Source organism: Psammomys obesus, unplaced genomic scaffold (genome assembly GCF_907164565.1).
Source record: "Psammomys obesus unplaced genomic scaffold, mPsaObe1.curated_primary_1811, whole genome shotgun sequence".
Classification (NCBI taxonomy): domain Eukaryota; kingdom Metazoa; phylum Chordata; class Mammalia; order Rodentia; family Muridae; genus Psammomys; species Psammomys obesus.
The window spans coordinates 2590493-2607959 of NW_026596152.1; the positions used below are offsets into that span (position 1 = coordinate 2590493).

Below are 17467 nucleotides of genomic sequence, written 5' to 3' on the forward strand. Positions count from 1 at the left end.
TGTGATGAGAAAGCACGAGTCCGTCCCAGGTGCTTAGTCATAGGAGCCGAGCTTGAGTGACTCCTCGGCAGACACCTGCCTCAAACAAGAAAAGGCCAGCACGTGCTTGGCCCTCACTCCTGCTCTCTATCCACACAAGCTGCCTGTGCCCTTTCTAGACCCAGGTCTCCAACCAGAACACTCTCCCTCCGTGTACAGAATCACTAATTCAAGCCAGTTTAAGATCTGAGCTGTTTGTTGTAATTCTTTTTGTTTTATTTTGAGACACGGTTTCTCTGTAGAGTCCTGGCTGCTCTCGAACTCGGCGACCCTCCTGCCTCTGCCTCCCAAGCGCCGAGATCAAAAGTGTGTGACACCAGTGCCCAGCAGTGGTTTTATTTAACAGAGGACAATGGCACCTCCCTCACATGCATGGTAGCCTACACCTAGAGCCGAGGCTATTCAGGAGGCTGAGAAGGGGGTGACACTGTCTTCTGACACCCACTCACTCAGGATATTGAGCTATGGTTTTGCTGTTTTGTTTTTACCAAGATATGGTTTCCCTGGCTTCCCTGGAACTCGCTCTAGACCAGGCTGGCCTCAAACTCAGAGACCCACCTGCCTCTGCTTCCCAAGTGCTGGGATCAAAGGTGTACACCACAACCACCTGGCTCCGGTCTGGTTTTTTTTGTTGTTGTTGTTGTTGTTGTTTGTTTGTTTAACCAAAAACGTATGTTAGAGAGGTGATGAACAGAATCCCCGAAGCCTGCTTCCGATGTGGGCACCACACACTGACCCGTTTCACATTCTTAACACCGTGAAACAGGTCCTAATGAATCTTCTTGATAAACACGGAAGTCTGGCTACCTTGCTCGAGACCACACAGCTAGCGGGCCCTAGAGTCTCACCACAATGGAGTATTGCTCCATTCCTCTGGACTATGTGGACTAAGTGCTCCAGGCTCCTCCTGCCCCGGCCAGATGCATGGGGATTATACTTCACGGTGTCTGCATGGGGCAGCTGATGAGTGCAGCCAGTGAGGCAGGAAACAAGCTCATTTGTCATTTGGGGGCAGAGCATGTAACTGCAGGGACAGCTGTCTCAGAGCTCTTGCTTCCTGGTGTCTCGTCCAGCAGGGCCCAACGCCAGCCAGCCAACCAGCACTAGCTGACTTGAGCAGCTTCCTCCTGTGAATTGTGTTTTAAAGAACTCACCCCAAGGGGCTGGAGAGATGGCCCCGGGGTTAAGAGCACCAGCTGTTCTTGCAGAGGACCTGAGTCCAGCTCCCAGCACCCACTCGGTGGCTCGCAAGCATCCTTAACTCCAGGTTCTGGGAATCTAATATCGAATTCTGACCTCCAAGGGCACCAGGCACAAATGCGGTCCACATACATATATACAGGCAAAACATACACATAAATAACCTAAACAAACCCATTTGTTTTAAAGAAGGAAATCATCTCCTAGGGTAAGAAGGATAGACTTCCTGGTGAACTCGAGGCTTCTGGTGTTCACCTGGCTAATGTGTGTTACGTGGCAAGGGACAAAATGGCAGCCATTCCTCAGCCTTGTTCCCTGCTGTGGCTCCAACAACAGGGGTCTCACCAGCTTTGACACCCAGATGCTCCTCCAGAGACTGGAGGGAGACCACTGTCTGGCTTCCTCAGCTTGCAGAGCCTCTTTGCACCCCTTTCTTCGCAACCCCTTTGCCCATCTTCAGAGCTGGAAGATGGCATCTCGCCTCAGACATTGCATTGCCGCCTTCTCCTCTGACAAATCTCCCTCTCTCTCACCTGCAGCCTTCACCTTTCCTTTCGGTGGTGCTAGACATGAAATTTAGGACCTACTGCCTGCTAGTGGGGTGCTCTGCTATGGAGCTCCGCACCCAACCCCTGCCCCCCTTTACCTGTAATCCCAGATATTCTTCCTAGCCCAGCTGACTCAACTTGACACACCTGTGAAGCCCCTTCTATCCCTCAAGGACAGCGTCTCAGTGATGGAGATGTGCCGATCTCAAAAGTGTGCGGGGAGCTGACTACACAGTTTTATTCTCGCTTTTCACAATGACAGTTCAGCCAGGAAGTCTAACCAAGTGCTAAGTGGTAATCCGCTGGTGCAGATGGAAGTTCTGAGAGCGCCACATCCTTCAGTGGGCAATCATCTTTCCAGCCCTCCCAGAACTGGTCTCAGGCAGGCAGGCAGCCTTCCCCGCCACTCCATCCTCCCGTTCCCTACACACAACAAACCAGTGACAGACAGGCTCCCATCACGGGATTTCCCTTTCCCTGACACAGTCCTTGAGCAGGAACAAGGAACTGGCTCTGGCCAGATGCTCTTAATTGTCTATGGTAAGAATGAAAACTAAATTCCTAAGTTGATAATTTGATCTTTTAGCTCTGTGGTTATGTTTTAAGTACAATGTATTTGTTAGCAAGGTTTGACCCTCGGTTCCAAAACCATCTGTCTGGTATTACTCTGGCCTATTGCTTCTCTCAGGAAAATCAAAACAGTAATTCTGTGGCTCCATAAATCACATGGAGACACTTAGAACGAAATGCCCTCGGCCTGTGGCCCTGACTTCTGTTACCCACACAAGTCACGGCAGAGATCCCAGTGGATCTTCAGGCCTGATCCACCTAGAGACGCCACCAGCCTTGGTTCCGTTTAGCACAAGGATCGGAGGCTGCAGTCCTGTCAGGGATGGGTTTGGTTTTGTTTTTATCCTGAGGATGTCAGTTCTTGTGAGAGAAAATGGCTTAGTCTGCCCTATCCGCAAGGAGAAAACACACGTCAGAAAACCACTGCCGAGTGAGTAAGCGCTGGCTCCCTGGGAGGCCACCACAGAGCAGCCCGGCTTATGTTGGCAGCGCATGGGAAAGCACCCCATGCTTGTCTGTACACACAGGCGTCCCTGTGAGTGTGGGATGGAGGTGGGGGTGGGGTGGGGATGGGAAGACTCAAGGAGGCAGGCAGGGCAAGCTCTGTGGTGCAGAGACAAAGAACTCTGCCAGCCACGGTAAGCTGGTGTGACACATGCAACTGTGAAGGTTCTGCGCATGTGTCACATGACCACGTGAGGCAGTGTGGAAGGGCAGTACCAGCTGCACCCTCTCAGCGCAGCCTGCCCGGACACTGTAGCTTGGTGCACCAATCTGCTCTCCACCCTGACATGTTAAGTCATGTGGGAGACAGCAGGATGGCTCCTCAAGGCTGTAGGTGAAACTGAAGCCTCCTTAATGGGGGCTTCCTCAACCGCCTGGGGGCATGCGACGTAAAGATGGCGGTCTTCAAATGTGGCGTCGGGGCAGCACTAGTAGCAGAAGAGAGCAGTATCAGCAGGACTGCGCCCATTGTTGTTGGCTTTGGCCACGGAAGGGATGGTAGGCCAAGCACTGTGGGTGGCCACTAGAAGCTGGAAGAGGCCAGGAAACCAATCCTTCCCTAGAGCCTTCAGAAAGGAATGTTGATCTCTTGTTGATATATTGGTTTTCACCCAGCAAGACTCAAGTCAGACTAGTGTGCTACTGAACCGTAAGACACTATGTCTGTGTTGTTTTAAGCCTCCACGTTTGTGATAATATCCTAACAGCAATTGGGCGCTAACAGAGAAACGGCCGAGGCTCTGAGGGTGTTAAGGCTCCCAAGCGATTCTGATCTGCAGCAAAGTCTGGGAGCCCTGAGATAAGGGTGTGCTGTGAAGCTTGCTCATGCTGGGACCCACGTGGCAATTTTACCTCAGAGGGCATCAAGTCCCACACAAAACCATGCATCCTGCATTCCCAGTCAGGTCCCCATGGACACCACGGCCTGCACTCACCACAGAATGACATGTTCATCAGTTTAGGTCAGAACCCCTACCCGCAACAGGCAAATTTCCTTGAAATGAAAAATAAACAAACACCAGATAGCCCAGGCTTTCTAAATAAACCTTATTATCTTACCAGTACTGTCTCACGGGGAAGGAACTGACCAATGCCTGGATCAAACACAAATCCATAATCGGCCTGTTCACAGCACCAGCAGGGAAAGGAACAAGCTGTGCCCACAGTGCTCAGCTGTCGAAGGTCACATCAGGACTGAGGAGACAGAGGGCTCTCCATTTGCTTACGCATCTATTTGCGTGTGACCGACGCTCAACAGCTGGATTTGTTTGTTTATGATGGAGAAGTGGCCTGAAACCATGAGAACGATGACCACACTGCTTCTCCCCATCAAGCAGGGAAGTGCCTGCTGTATGCAAGCGCAGCCTGCAGAGAGAGAATCCACCCTCCCAGGACTTCCACGCCCACCCCCATGTGATGCTACCTTCCCTCAGAAGGTACCTACCCACCCACCACGGTCTTGTCCCTGGAGCTGAAACGGTGGAACCTTCACAGCACTTTCACCTCCCTACCCTGTCTTTCTTGGCGAGGAAGCCAGTACAACTGAAAAGCAAGCCACCTTCAGGAAAGAGTTTCGGCCCCACCTTTTATAAAAGACATGGCACTCAGAGGTCTCTGCAAGTCCGAGCTTCGCTTGCAGGATGAAGACGTCACCTCCCTTTCCCCCTGTGGCGTACAGGGCATGATTCGGGGAAGAGTGCCCAGCCTGCCATGAGAGCGCCCACACAGACCAGGGCAGCACAGTGATGCTGAAGCTTCTCCAGCTTCCTGTCCTGTCTTCTCACCAGTCCATTGCTGCAGACTGGATGCCTCCATTTGGCCCTTTCCTTGGCATCTCCCGCTGGACGCGGCTAGTTGGGACTCACAGTCGTCACACCTCTCGACTGCATCCCTCACGGTGGCAGCTCTGGCTGTTCCCTGCATGGGTCCCAATCTCCTGTCCTACCGTTCCTCTTGCTCAGGTTCCCACCCCGTATAGAACTCAAGCACAAGAGCCTCCAAGCCCCCAGGCTCCAGAGCACAGCGGACTACAGGTTCCTCTTTCTCAAACCACATCTGTCGCATCAAACCCTCAACAGACACTCTGTTCTGTACCTGGTCACTTAGGATGGGAGAAAAGCAAACTGCACTGGGTGCAGACATGATAGATGAGGCCCACACAGCGTTGTTATGCTTTGTGCCAGGGTACCAAACACTGAGCAATTTCACATCCTCCAAAAAGAGGAAAAGCGTGGAATGGGTAAATCAGAAAATACTTCTCAAAAGCCAGGCGCAGTGGTGTATGGCTGTAATCCCAGCACTTGGGGAAGCAGAGGCAGGCAGATCTCTGTGAGTTCGAGGCCAGCCTGGTCTACAAAGTGAGTATAGGACAGCCAAGGCTACACAGAGAAACCCTGTCTCAAAACAAACAAAAAAAAAAAAACCACACGAAACAAAACTTCTCAAAATAGTAAGAGCGGGTGTTGCCAGCACACAACTATAATCTCAGGGCTTGAGAAGCAGACACAGAAGGAAGCAATGCAAAGTCAAAGCTAGCCTTATCTATAAAGTGAGTTTAAGGTTGCCAGGGCTATAATAACCAAAATTACTCTGGTGGTGGTAGCACAAGCCTTTAATCCTAGCACTCGGGAGGCAGAGGCAGGTGTATCACTGGGAGTTTGAGGCCAGCCCGGTCTACACTGAAAAATCCTGTCTTGAAAAACAAAACAAAACAAACAAAAATAGCAGCAACAACAAAAACCTAAATTAAAGCAGTCACTGAGAACTGGAAAGATTTTAGTGACATTTCTTTACACAGCACTTTATAACTGCAAGGTAAGTTGTCCACAAACTACCACAACAGCAAGAGGCCACCTCAGCTGCCACCAGCAAACCCTGTGTCGCACAGTCAAAGGGACTCACAGTCACATGAGCCCGTGGTGTTTACACCAGAAGCAATCGGCCACCCTCCGACTCCTTACCATTCTGTTCGTCCAGCTCATTCCCAATCTCCTGGCCCATCTGCTTCTGGCGACTTATGATAGAGGAAAGGGCATCAAGACCCGCGTCCTGTTCTGAAAGAAAAGGAAAAACAACTAAAAATCCAAGGGAAACATTTGCAAGCTAATATAAGCACAGATATGCATGTATATAGAGACTGATACACACACACACAGGGACATCCCTCCAGGCAAGGGACACTCTTCAACAGAGGACATGGAGGACAGTGGCTGGCATTAAATACCTCACACCCCAGACTTCCATGATTTCCTCAGAAATTAAATACTTAAATATGAAACAGAAATTGTCCTAAATTTGGCTTCACCAACATTTAACCCGCTAACATGTAATGCCATCAGAACATGTATAATCAACAATATGAAAGAAGGGGGAGATAGAAAGACCTGGAAGGGACAGGAGCTCCACAAGGAGTACAACAGAACCAAAAAATCTGGGCGCAGGGGTCTTTTCTGAGACTGATACTCCAACCAAGGAGCATGCATGGAGATAAACCTGGACTTAAAAATATGGAAAATAGAGATGTACAAGGCTAGCTGAAGTGTGAGGGGCCTGTAGCTCCTGAGCACTATGTGGTAGGAAGGTCAGTTCAACCCAGACAGAAATCCTTGAGGGTTCAATCACCCCAGTCTCACTTAGTCCAGGAAATGTACTTAAGAAAATATGCAGCACAGAGGTAATAATCTACACGGAGCTTCCCAAAAACATACCCACTGTGCTGGAAACCAACTTCCTGCCTCGGTTTATCTTCTGACTACTCTGGAACTCTTCCTGGAGCCCTTTTTCCCCTGTACCAGGTACAACACTTAACACTGATCGTGAGTCTGACTGATGCTTCTAGCATCGCCTAGAAGTCAAGCCTGCGGCCAGGCCTGGAAGAGATTGTCTTGCTCAGGTTATGAGGTGTGCAGCTGGCTGAGCATGAGCACAGTGCGACCAGTGGCTTCAAGCTCCTGCCACAGGACCCTCCCCACCACGGCAGACTCCACCATAGAGTGGAATGAACGCTCTCTTTCTTTACTCGCTTTTGTTGTGGTATTTTATTACATCCATAGGAAACATAACCAAGATGCCAGGTCTTAGTAACTTCCTGGGTCCAGCCTTCTTTCTTGGGTGTCTCTCCCTCAGGCCTCCCTTCTTCCTGGTTCTGTTCTGGACAGCCGGACAGGGCTGGTACCTGCCAAACATACCCTCTCTCACAGCACTCTGTGCCCAAACCTTCTCTCCTGACAGACTCCTTTGGTGCTTGCTGCTTAATTGATGGCCAACTGCTGTGAAGCACAGTGGCACCCAGAGGTCAGGGCCTCCCCTACACACCTCTTCCCTGGGTGTTTCTGAAGGAGCAGCTCCACTGAGGTGCTTTACATTGAGCAGGGACTGTGGGGTCTACACTTCACCTCTGCGTGCCGGCTCATGGCAGCGGGGTGCCGGCTCCAGCTTTACTTCTTCGTGTGTTTCAGCGCTGCTTCACCTGACAGCTCATCTATGAATGCAGGAGCACGGAATACTCACTCAGGGCTGACACCTATTCAGGGCACTGTGTAACTCTTCTTTACGGAATTAAGTCATTATACTTAGCTCTTTGATTCACCTGGAATTTATTTAAACAAGGTGTGAGGCAAGGACCCCTTGGTGATGTTTTTTGACACAGTGTACTTTTTAAAAGCTATAAACAGCCTGCTGTGTCTAGGGACCACTCCACGGCACCATTTTACTGCAAAATCGCTTTATAATGAGGTCCTCTTGGTCCTTAGTAGCAACCTCCTGGATGGCCTCCAAGACAAATCTATCATCAAACTCGCAGTGCTGAGGGATGTCCACGATACAGCAGAAGTCCAAATGTAGCCAGAGAATAATCCAAGATGGACTGAGGGTCAGTGCACTGCGAAATGATGGGAAAATGGCTGAGAAGCAGAAAGCAACTTCCTCTAAGGTTGTCCACTAGGAAAAGATACTGAAGCCCTGACATTGTTTTAATAATGACACAAATGTCGGTGAAAAATAGCTACACTAACCTTTTCTCCCAAGTCGGCTGTCTCCTAAAGGTCTCCCTGATGCACAACAGAAAGGAAAAACTCCTCTACTCTTATAATTTCTGTAACCCATCATCATCCCACAGTCCACACTGGAAGATGCCGGGTAGGTCAAAATGACCCTGTCGATCACCTGAGATTCTCTGAGCTAAAAACTGACCTTTCTAAGAGGCACTGGGCCAGGCTTGGTGGCACACGCCTGTAGTCCCAGCACTCTGGGAGGCAGAGGAAGACGGATCGCTGTGAGTTTAAGGCCAGGCTGGTCTACAAAGCCAAGTCCAGGACAGCCAAGGCCACACAGGGAAGGAAACCCTGTCTCGAAAAAACAAAACGAAACAAAAAACCCAAAAACAAAAAACAAAAGAGGCAATGGTTTGGCCACTTAGTAATAATCAAAACAAAAGACGGCTTCCAACAAAAATATCAGGCTCACTGCAGACAATCCACTTACAAACAGTGGAAGTGGGACACTGAAGCGCTTTACACTGACCAGGGCCTGTGGGGATCTACACATAACAGTTTATTCATACTCCATACTCCACCTCGCTCTATCACAGGGTCCAAGGCCTTGGTCATGGTGTCACAGCGGGTCATTTGCAACATACCAAATCGGAGTCATTCTTCTACTTTACAGTGATGTAGATTTTAAGACATGATCAGCATGGAAGGATAAATAATGCATGTGTACACACACACCCTGACACAGCCAAGATGTCCAAGTCGGAATCCCTGGAACTTGAAACTATGCTACTTTCCATGGAAAAGGCAGCTCTGCAGATGTGAAGATGAAGGGGGTGAGTCTGGAGAATCTAGGTGAAGCTAACACGATTCTATTAGCTCTGAGGGACAGAGGTTGCCCAGCCACTATCAGAAAGACACATGGCAGAGGATTAGAGGGATGCAGCTGCTGGCACTGACCATGAAGCTATGAGCCAGGAAATGAGGATCTTCTAGAAGCTGGATAAGGCCAGGGACAGAGTCTGCCCGAGGGCCTCCAGAAAGGAATGCAGCCAGCTAACACCTTGATCTGAGTCCCTGGAGACCCAGGCTGAACTTCTGACCTTTAAACTGCAGTAATGTGAGTTTTAAGTCACTACATGCGTGCTAATTTATTGTGGGAGCACGAATACACTCATTCCTGAGAGTCCCTTTGGAACAATTAGATGTGCAGCTACTTCCTATAGTTAGACAGATGGTTTTCCAGGGAAACCATCCTCTAAAGAAGAATCACCCAACGGTGGGAGGACAGTTTGGTGGCAGTAGATAAAAAACAAAGGGACAGTCATCAGAATGTATCATGCCAAAAACAACAAGCCTGGTTCTAAGCAAGCCACTAAATCTAACAAATTTACAGAAAATATCTGGGTCACAGAATCTGCTGAACAACTTACACGGAGAACACACTGCAAGAACGAGCTAAGGGGAAACCACAGGGTAAACAAGTCTGTTTAACAAAGAAACTGCAAAGGAGGGCTGCAGAGATGGCTCAGAGGTTAGGAGCACTAGCACTGGCTGTTCTTCCAGAGGGCCTGAGTTCAATTTCCAGCAACCACATGGTGGCTCATAACCATCTATAATGAGATCTGGTGCCCTCTTCTGGTGTGCATGCACACATGCAGACAGAACACTGTATTCATAATAAATAAATTAACTAATAAATAGGAACTGCAAATGAAGACAGACTAGTCTGTAAAGGATTAAGCCACTTCAGGGATGCATCAATTGGCCACAATTTGCAACCTACATCCAGACCCTGAACCAGAGAGTCTAGGGAAAATACTGCAGAAAAATCAGGGAAATTGGAAACTGTCTGCTATTTGATTGCTCTGAGGGATGGTTTCTATTTTTGCAGGAGTGATGGTTGCATTTTAGTCTTTTTTTATAATTTTGTTTAAACGGTCCTGACCCAGAGAGATGACGCTGAGGTTAGGAGCTCATCCTGCTTTGCAGAGGACTCAGGTTCAGTTCCCAGCACCCACACACTGGGCGCCTTACAGTCACCTCAACTCCAGGAGAACCGACACTCTCTTCTCGACTCATGGGCACCCATGGTCACGTGTGTGCAGAACACACACACACACATGCACTCAGAACATGATTTAAAGAGAAATAAACCTATCTTTTTTTTAAAAAAAAAGTCTTTATATTTTATAAGCATATTTTAGGATATTTAGATAGTATATTCTGAAGTATTCACCACTGAAATGACGTAATGTCTGGGGTTCACTTTATAAATAGTTGAGTATGTGTGTAGGGAGCTCGGCCCCAGGGCCCACAGTAAAGACTAGGTGTGGGGCATGTGCATGTCATCCCAGCACTGGGCAGCAGAGCCAGGAGAGCGCCGGGTCCCGCTGAGCAGCTAGCCTAGCTAGCCGGCAGGCCCCAGGCCTCCGTAGGAGGAAGAAGGTAGATAGCTTCTGAGAAACACCCAAAGGGATCTTTGACCACCACATGTACAAGAAAGCGTGTGTATATACACACACAGTCCTGGAGGTAGGTAAGGGGGTACATACGCATAAAACCAAACTAGCTATTGGGAGAAGATTACTGAGGCAGGGCGAGGGAAAGAACACAACTTCCTCTACTGTGTCTGAAGTTCCCCAGAGCAAAAAGTCATCAACGTGTTACTAACTAAGGGGAGGAGGCCAGAGATGTGACTCAGCCGTAGAACACTCGCCTCCCACGCGCAAGGCCCCGAGTTCAGTCCCCAGCACCATCTAAACTAAAGCAAGCAGAGGGACCGGAGCCTGCATGACGGGGACCTCAGGGTTGACAGTGCTCTCCTCCTTCGCTTAGAGCCCAGCTGGCGGCACAGAGAGCTCCCTGTGTTAGCAAGGACCCACACATGGACCCTCTGCTGTGTCTGAGTCAGCACGTGGCCACAGAGGGCTTCTCTGGCTTTCTGGGAAAAACAGATAACAGTTTCTGTTTCATACAAAGACTCTGGCATCACTGCGTTTAGTCCTCTAAGTTCAGGAAGCCAAAAAAAAAAAAAAAAAAAAAAACCCCAAACAGTTGATGTTATTATGTCCAGTACCCAAAGAGAAGAATGGACGTCTCGTACTTAACGTATGAAAGGGATGCTCCCTGAAAAACAGAGAGGATGAGGAAAAGATGAGGTCAACTTTAAAATAATAATAACAATAATAAAGATTAAGTCAGGCCAGCGAAAGGAGCTCCTCACTGTGTTCAGGTCCTCAGAGCAAGGTCTTAAGAACAGATGGTCTACTTTTGGTTTAGTTTTAAGGTTTTAGGAAAGGAAATCTCCTAGTATAAGTGGTAGCTACAGGGAAGAGTATCCTCAAGAAAGCGGTCTATAATTAGAACTATTCCAAGATTACCTACCAAGATTATCACTGTAAAATAGACTCTGGCTAGTCATCCGTCTCTGTCCCCATTTCACAGGAAAATATCTAAGAGACTATGGTAGTTGCTCCTGACTTGATTCCCAATCTAAGGGGATTTAGAATCACCATGGCAACAAAACTGTGTGCATACCTGTGAGGAATTTTCTAGATTGGGTGAGCTGAGGCAGGAGGACCCACCGCAAATGTGGGCAGTGCCATTTCATGGGCTGTGGCCTAGACTGAATACCAGGGAGGAAGAGGGCCGGGGGCAGCGTTTTGCTTCCCTGCTTCCTTCCGGCAGATGCAATGTGGCCTTCAACTCCTGCTGTGGTGACTTCCCTGTGACAGACTCCATCAGACCGTGAGCCAGAATAAACCACTCTTTCCTCAGGCTCCTCTGGCAGGCACTGTGTCCCAGCAGTTACAAAAGCAACTCTCTGAGACCAAGAAGTCTGCAGCCAACGCTCAAATCCAGAAAGAACAGCTTGGGAATAGCAGAGGCCAGACTGTGCTAACTTCGGAACCTCAGCAGCAGAACCCTAAGCAGAGTGGGGACCCACGCTTCACGCCCTGTGGTCTGACTCGGGTACAGGAGCCCGCACTGAGCACGGTCTCCTTCCTCCGCTCTACCCTGATCCTGAACAGACCAAGTTACTGTCCCCACCACGGTCACCTCTACTAGGGCCTAGGTACATCCCAAGCTACTGCTGAAGTATCGGGCTAGCCTCAGGTAGCTGGCTGTCAGGAGACCTAGCTTCTCTGCTGAGCAAGAAAGGTATTCACGGCCCTCAACTCTGTGATGTATCAATAATTTGAAGGTGGTTTCTAGAGTATTGCTGTCTCCACCCTAAAGTACAAAAAGGCTTCCATGGGCCAACAGGCAATCTGAAAAAGCCTTTTCTGACTCCTCTTTATCCAGGACAGGACCCAGCGATAAAGAGTCACAGCACACCCCTAGGTTCCTGGAGCACAGGAAAGGCTACTAAGTATTTAGGGTAAAGACTACTTTCACGTTCGTGTTGACCTTGAAAAATACCTTGCTCCACTAGCAAAGCATCATGGAAGCATTTCAAAGCACAACAGGAAGAAAGAATAGGAAAAGAAAGTGACCCAAAATGCAGGCTCCTCCACTCCCTGTCCCAACACCCAGAGGCCAGCAGGCTTGCAAGGGTGGGCATCTCGGTGGGAGAAGCCACAGTCTGGAGACGCTGCTGAGCAGCATTCAGGGAGTGCGCTCACACAAAGCCTGGGCAACCCCGGGTGCAGCACATTCTCAGGGCCAGAAATACTTCTCCTGACTGAAAACAGCTTCCCTTGGCAAACAGCAACGGCAGGGAAATCCACGTGTACTGGCGCTAGGCAGTCCTCCCAGAAACCATGGCTGCTGCAGAGTAACGGGCTGCGTGTGAGTTGCTGGGCTCTGTGTTAAGCTGGGTTGCTTTTCATCTGTTCACTTCCTGTCAAACACAGTAATGGGGTGAAGTATGCAAAATCAAAGACAGGGAGCGCCAGTGTTTTGTTTACCAGGTAATTTCATTGTGAAGAGAGCTCAAAACAGAATTAGACTCCTGTTTCTGGTCCAGATGGACTGGATGGGCAAGGAGCAGGGAAAACATGTAAGCTATCCAAAGCCACGATTTCAAGAAACATATATCAGCTGACACGGCAAGAGCTCTGGGTGAGGGAAACAAATGTGATGCCCTCTAAGTTCGCCCAGATTGCTGCCTTGTGCATGTTCCCACTGTGGTGCGGGCTGGAGAGCCCGTGTGGAACCCAGTGGGCATGCTGAATTGAGTCCAAAGGGGTCAATACATAGGGTGCTAGGAAGACGAGGGTCGCACGGAGACAGCCCTGTAGTCGTGTAAGGCATCTGCTCCAGGTCCTCCCGGAGTGTTAGTCAGGGCTCTTACACAGTGAGAAAGAGACCCAGGGCTGAGTCACTTCAAAGGGTGGAAGGAACCACGCTCTGAAGTCAACCAGGGCAAGACACTGTTCCCACTCCACCAAGCAGGTCACCTCAGGACTCCTAGGGCACCAAGCAGAATACCCAGAGTGCTTTGGGCTCAGGAGTGGAGGAAATCGCCTCGAGACCGGAGGCAGACATGTTCTGAAGGGGGCCACATAGGAAGCATTTGAGGCTTTGTGGTTCATAAGGTCCCCGGAGGAGTTATTCAGCTCTACTACTGCAAGTGGGAAAGCATCCACGAATGCCGTGTGAGTGAGTGAGCATGGCTGTGTTCCCATAAAACTGAATTTATGAGCCCTGAACTTTTAATCTCATATAATTTTTACAAGTCACAAAATATTCTTTTGATTATTTTTTTACCATTTAAAAATTTTAAAGCTGTTTTTTAACTTGCACACCATTCAAAAATAAGATTTGGCTCATAGGCCAGGGTTTGCTGATCCATGCCCTAAAATATTTTAAACACTTCTTTCATCTGTCTTTAAAAGCAAGACCCAGGGCCAGTGAGATGGGTCAGCTACGAAAAGCACTTGCCTCATGGGCCTGATGATCCGAGTTTGATTCCAGATCACATGCAAGGCTGGAGGGAAAGAATGGACTCCACAAAGTTGCCCTCTGACCTCAAATGTACACCATGATATGTGTATCCCTACACGTTATACATACATTATAATTACACACAGAATAACATAAAACATTTTAAATATATAAAAATAAGAGCACAGCCCGATTAATACAACTGTACCCCACAACAACTCATGAAAATATTTCTAGAAAATTCAGAACCATCCAGTACTGAAAACGAAAAAGAACAAAACTTGGATGCGAATAAGCAGTTGCTACTAAGAAGAGGAGAAACAAGGCAAGACTGTCTGCTTTCAACACTGCACTAGGTTGTAGCAGGTACAATACGGCAAGAAGGGTGAATTAACGGTATTATGCTGAAATTTCAAGTACAGTTGTCTTACTCAGTATATTAACTAGATTCAACAAAGAAGCTGCTAGAGCACAGTGAGAGGAAAGCAAAGTTGTCTGATCCAAAAACAATATAAATACAAGCGGCAGCTTTATATATGAGTAGTAATCGGACACTGAACACTTAAAAATGCTATTCACGATGAAAGTGTAAAAAACTTAGGAATAAGTGTGACCGAAGACATATGAGGTGTGCGAGGTGAAAACTGGAAAGCAATGCTAAGAAAACTTAGAGAGTGAGTAGAGCTGCCACCAGGGACTCATCCGTGTTATGGGCCTGGACTTTCTCCTTGATGTGACACCAGAACCTTCCTAATAAACTAAAAGTGTTACCACAATCACAATTACAGATGCCACGATGCCATTTATTTCAAAAATTCAAAGCTGATTTTGAAGTTCAGATAGAAGTATGAAAGACCTTGGAATAGCCGAAACTACCAGGAAAAGATCGAAGTCCAAGGACTCGTGTTGCTTGGTTTGGAGTCCGTCAGAAAGACACAACATTCAAGACCCCTAGAAACAAGCAGACCAATGGGTAAGGACAGAGCACAGTGGCCAAAGCTATGGCCACGTGATTAGATCTGACAAAAGTAGAGACTCAGTAGTCAAAGTAGCCTTTTTATCTTTTGATGCCTCTAAGTCAAATAGATACTTAGGCACCCGTGCCTACTTAACAATTCAAAATAGTCCACACACCTAATGTAAAAAGCTAACATTATAAAGTTACCAGAAATAAAAAGGCAGTGCCTTTTTAGTCAATAAAAAAAATCTGTGCCTTTGGCCTACTGAATGTTCTCTTAGATATAATCAAAACATAAATCACACAAGAAAGAACTGATCAGCTGGACTTAAGAACATCTGCACTTTGAAAACTATCACCAAGAGAGTGAAAAGGAAACACACAGATGGAATGAAAGATCTGTAAAATGTGGGTGTGGCTCTGGGTCCTACACTTGTCACCGCCCAGCCTTCCACCCTTGCAGGATCCTAAGTAAACTTGTTTTACTTTTAAAAGCAAACCCCGAAGATGTCTGACAAAAGAACTGTGAGCGAGCATATGAAAATACCTTACAAGTTAATAAAAGAGTTAACTAGTTCTGAAGACATTTTAGGAAAAAAGAAATCGACACGTGTAAAGAGTCATGTGACAATCCAGATGCATTTAAAAATCATCTTCAGAGAGAGAAGCCAGACCCTCCCCAGAGAGGAAAACTGTATGTGTGCAAGTCTACTCACATGAACCTGTGGAGAAGAGAAGCCAATTAATAGTGATAGAAAACAGCCCAGCTGTCGTTAGGAATGGGGAGAGACAACAGGAAGATGCTCAGAGAGACATGAAGGACCTTCTGAGAACTTGACTACAGTGATGGTTTCATCCTATATATGTACCTCATGGTCCTATTTTCCTAAAATCCATGTACTTATACTAAATATATGCATATCTGCATATGCAAACAAGACTGAGGTCACACATACTAATCCTCTTAGGATTCTGAGACTACAGAAGCAACACAGAGCACTTTCCATCTTGCTTGAACCCTTAGCAACAGAGAATTTTAAAAACGAGAAACTTAAAAAACAAAACAAACAAAATAAAACATGTTTTTCCAGGTGTAATGGTGCACACTTTTAATCCCAGCACTCAGGCAGTGAAGGCAGAAGGATCCGTGAGTTTGAGGCCAGCCTGGTCTACAGTGAGGTCCAGGGAAAGTCTGAGGGTGCAGACAAACTTGAGGGTGAAAGGATAAACTGATGACTGACACCTGAGTCAACAGCAGCAATGAAATATTTCCCTCAAGCATCCTGAGGCAAAAAAAAAAAAAAAAAAGTCATGAGCTTTACAGCAACAACCATCTGGACTCTAATTTTCAGTGGAGAGAAGGAGAGAGAAGGAGAATAGTCAAGATTAGTGTCAGAGCAGCCCGGTTTGTGACCCACAGTCCTAGGTAATTGGTACCTTGAATAATTTTCTGCTGCTGTTGCCGGATCTCATCAAAACCCAAACCTCTGGTCTCCTCTGGCTCCTCACAGAGCCAAGGGTTGGGCGCTCCTCGCTTCGCTTCTTCGCTCATCAGGCTGGACCTGAGAACGACAGCAAACACATTACATATCTCACGAAACACAACCTGGCTGAAAAATCACTCCCATGAGCCTGGAGCTTGCCAGCCTGAAGTGCTCTGGAAAGCCATCTCCTCGGTCGACCGCGCTCTTAGCTTATTCTAGGGAGCGTGTCCAGGGCTGTAAGAGACCTGAGGCTGTTACACGATAAAGAGCCGGTAAAGCACAATGACGAGACGGTGGGAGATCCCAGCACTCTCCTAATCCTCCAGGGTACCCTGGACTTGAAAACCAGAGGAATTGGTAAGTCAGGCCACAGGGCCAACGGGACACTGTATCTATCTGAACAAATTTTGTTTCGTAGACTTTGTAACACAGAAGGCACAAATATTATTTTTTCCACAAGTATAATACTATATACTTAGAGGTTACAGTGTAAAACGATAGTAAATTTCCCATTAAGGGTGCTTCGTTGCTCACAGACACACATGCAGGGCTTCGAATGCAACTGTGACTAGTCATGCAACCACACTCTGCTGCGACCAGTGGCCCCTTGAAGAAACCCACCACACCCCCTGGCCTGTCTAGCAACAGGGAAGGAACACAGTTCCTGCCACGGCCTCCTTGTCCAAAGGATGTAAGAATTATGGTGCCCTGGAAACTGCCTCTGACTACTGCAGCGCAGAGTTGGGCTGAATTCACACTGTTGCTCTTGTGGAGCCCGGCCCCTGGGAGAGGGCGTGGCGGCGTGGACGGAGCAGCTGCCGTGCACAGGTGCTCCCAGTGACAGTGTGTGCACTCCTTCGTCTCCCCATGGCTGGTCCCTCCTCGGTCCCTGATGGCGTCTCTTGTCGTGTCCCTGTGCTGGGCCTTTCTACGGCTAGCCTTCTGACCAGAGGAAGCAGGCTGTGGGGTCACCCCCTTCGTTGCACCTGCTCCCCAGGGCAGGGCTCACAGCCGCCAGCACGTCACTAACCGGCAACACAGGGACAGGGACATCTACCGCTGGGTGTCGGCAAGGATGAAGCCCAGCAGTCTCCGCAGTCAATAACCACTTCTCCCATACTCAGTGCTCGGTAGGCACTAACCGTAGGGACAAGGAAGAGCAAACCACGCACAATCTGACCCCACTTCTGCCCTGACAGCACACAGCTTCTCCTTGTAGCTGCTGTCCTCTTGCACTTGTGTGTGTGTGTGTGTGTGTGTGTGTGTGTGTGTGTGTGTGTGTGT

The 17467-nt window shown here is 48.2% G+C and overlaps 1 protein-coding gene across 1 annotated transcript in view; it reads right to left on the minus strand.

Moving 5' to 3' along the window:
* Stx8 (syntaxin 8) overlaps positions 1–17467 on the minus strand; it is a 208377-nt gene that overhangs the window by 150463 nt on the left and 40447 nt on the right. Inside the window, exons 5-6 of the mRNA XM_055594406.1 lie at positions 16137–16261; positions 5822–5914 (exon numbers count right to left, since the gene is read on the minus strand). Coding sequence (XP_055450381.1) covers positions 5822–5914; positions 16137–16261 — 218 coding nt within the window. The remainder of the gene's footprint in view (positions 1–5821; positions 5915–16136; positions 16262–17467) is intronic.